At 31.4% G+C, this 2,567-nt stretch overlaps 1 protein-coding gene across 1 annotated transcript in view; it reads left to right on the top strand.

Annotated features, from left to right (window-relative positions):
* The first annotated feature begins 798 nt into the window (after positions 1-798).
* Positions 799-2,567, top strand: part of LOC117123757 — a 24,433-nt gene continuing 22,664 nt past the window's right edge. The window contains exons 1-2 of the mRNA XM_033269762.1: positions 799-909; positions 1,753-1,807. Of these exons, the coding sequence (XP_033125653.1) occupies positions 862-909; positions 1,753-1,807 (103 nt within the window). The 5' untranslated portion in view covers positions 799-861. The remainder of the gene's footprint in view (positions 910-1,752; positions 1,808-2,567) is intronic.

The raw sequence follows: 2,567 nt of genomic DNA on the forward strand, positions 1-2,567 counted from the left end.
GTCCATACACATTCGCTTTATGTTTGCAGAGAGCAGCTACCTCGGTCGGCTAAACTGCTGGTAGCCACATTGCATGCGCTGAACCGTGGAGATCTCTTGGTCCCCTTCAATTCCTATCACTGCTCTCCTTGTATTTTAGCTGGAGGACTGCAATACAATTAGTTACGATAATGCACCGCCTTTCAGATGAGACCAATTCCGTGAGCATTATGACCTGTGTGTACGTTAAAGAACACTGGACTCTTCAGAAAAGAGTAGGTACTGCCCAATTCACCACCATAAGGACCCCACTGTAAATAAGTCTTCGGACTTAATGGGTTATCCATTGTGTGATTCATTCCACAGATACTTTGTATATATACTGCTATATCAGCAGTTGCTGAAAGCTATATCACATTTTTATTAAGACTACGAATATCTAGCAATTTTGTAGAAAGTTGGAATCCAATTCGGTTTTGTGTAAACGAATAAACGTTTTCTCCAATTTCATTTAATAATGAAGAAACAGATAAATTTCTTGAACTGAAATCCTTGATAATTGAACCAAAAGGACATAAGTTGAAAACACCACTAACACTATTAAATATAATTTATTACAATCAATAAATGAGAGTTATTAATAAGTTCTCTGAAGAGTAAATTTCATGGTTTGTTTGTGCAAAAATATTTGCAGAAGGTCTTTAACGATCTCGAGAAATATAAACATATTTTTATGTGTTTTATGTTTGAGTTGTGGATCAATATTCGTCTTCGATGTTAGGTTTGCTGGTTATGAAATTAGTAGTTAGATTGGTTTGAGTAGATGTGGACTTCTTTACTGATACGATTATCGATAAGCTGCGTTACGTAGAGCCACTTGTCATGGCGTCTACATATACTTTGAGGATTTTTCATTATTTTGTACTTTTGGTAAGTTTTTTTTCTATTTTTTAATATTAAGAATTCTCATTTTTATATACAGAGAAAGGATGAAGAGCTGTTTTTACACAAGCTTAGTGTATTATTTAATTTTGTTGGTCTAAAAAGTGCTGTTAACTTCATCATTGGCTTGATTATTATTGATAAATCTCAAGTAACATTCTCAAGTATAATATATCATATTCATTTTTAATGAAAATTCATTTTTCTATCTTTTTATGAAAGAATAAAAAAGTAGTGTTAAAAGATATAAAATTCCCCTATTTTCTCGGAAAATTGTGCCCAGAATAGGGGTGCCTCAAAGTAGAGTTCTACTGTATTACATTGGTTGTATATTTTAATTCTTGGACGACATTTCTATGATAACTGGAGGTCTTAAGTCGTGGGAAGCTATGGCAAAAAATGTTGGGTCCTAATGAGTAAAAGGTTGCCGACCGTAGACTTAAAACAACAGAAATTGCAATAACCTAGTAGCTTATTAATGATAATGTATATATAGAATTACGTAACACTGAATTTTACTAAATGCGTCTTTGCTATTTGTGCTTTACTTTGGACCAAGTTTCTTGAAGGTCCAAGAATGCAAATTGGCGTAAGTGAAAATATTGAGCAAAAACATGGAACAGAAGGGAAAAAAGAAGTAAAATATCAGAAAATATCAACAATGGCTTACTTGAGTCTCAGAAAATCTTTCGTCAGTTCTCCTGGGGATAAAAGCCAAGCATAAAATGGTTACCTGCTACCACAGTAGCAGGAAAAGCCAATATAACAATAATGTTTGATAATAAACATAAAAACACGTTTTTTTTTTGTTTTTTTTTTTTTATTTTTTAGATTGTATTTACAGTCGATTGTGCCTCAACCACAGAAACAGCAAGAAATTCAACAGGTAATAATTCCACTTTGCAAATAATTATGATGATTTTAAATTACTATTAATTTGAAAAACATAAGAGTACATAATTTTTTTAAAGCATTGTAGTTTAATTAATTTTTATTCCAATCCAGTGCATTCTCTAAAATAATTATTTTAATTAGTAAAGGTAAGCGGTGGCATATTTAGACTACCATTTATTTTATTTATAGTAATTTTTAATACTTTTTCTAAAAATAAAATTAGATAATTATAGAAATAATGATGTATATTTTGTATGCAGGGGTCCTAAGTTGAAAGCCACTTCTGGGACCCCCCCCCCCCGGTGAATATTTTTTCTAGGAATTGTTATGCTCTATCCAGATTCGAAAGTTTTCTTTGATAACAAAAATTGTATGCCCATATAAAGTCATAATGTGCCTAGCAACAAATGTTACTTATTGTAGTTGTATGAAAATAAGAGGTCTCGAACATGCAATCACTCGCTCTTCTTGTGATATACCGTTTAAATAAGATCACTCGCTATTCTTGTGATATACCGTTTAAATAAGATATGTTTGTGATCCTATATATTTTCATTATCACTTAGACTTATTTTTATGAGGATGATTATGATGACGATGCTCATTTGTGATTATTATTTCATTATTACTTTTTATATCAGATTTTTTTATATCAGATTTTTATTATTTCCATTATACACCAATTTTATATAGACCCTTTGTCTCATTTTAATTACTGTTCTCTCAGATTCTCAGTATTACAGTTGACGTCC

This window comes from Anneissia japonica, unplaced genomic scaffold (genome assembly GCF_011630105.1).
Source record: "Anneissia japonica isolate Jap-2015-1 unplaced genomic scaffold, ASM1163010v1 scaffold7096_len229077_cov162, whole genome shotgun sequence".
Lineage (NCBI taxonomy): Eukaryota > Metazoa > Echinodermata > Crinoidea > Comatulida > Comatulidae > Anneissia > Anneissia japonica.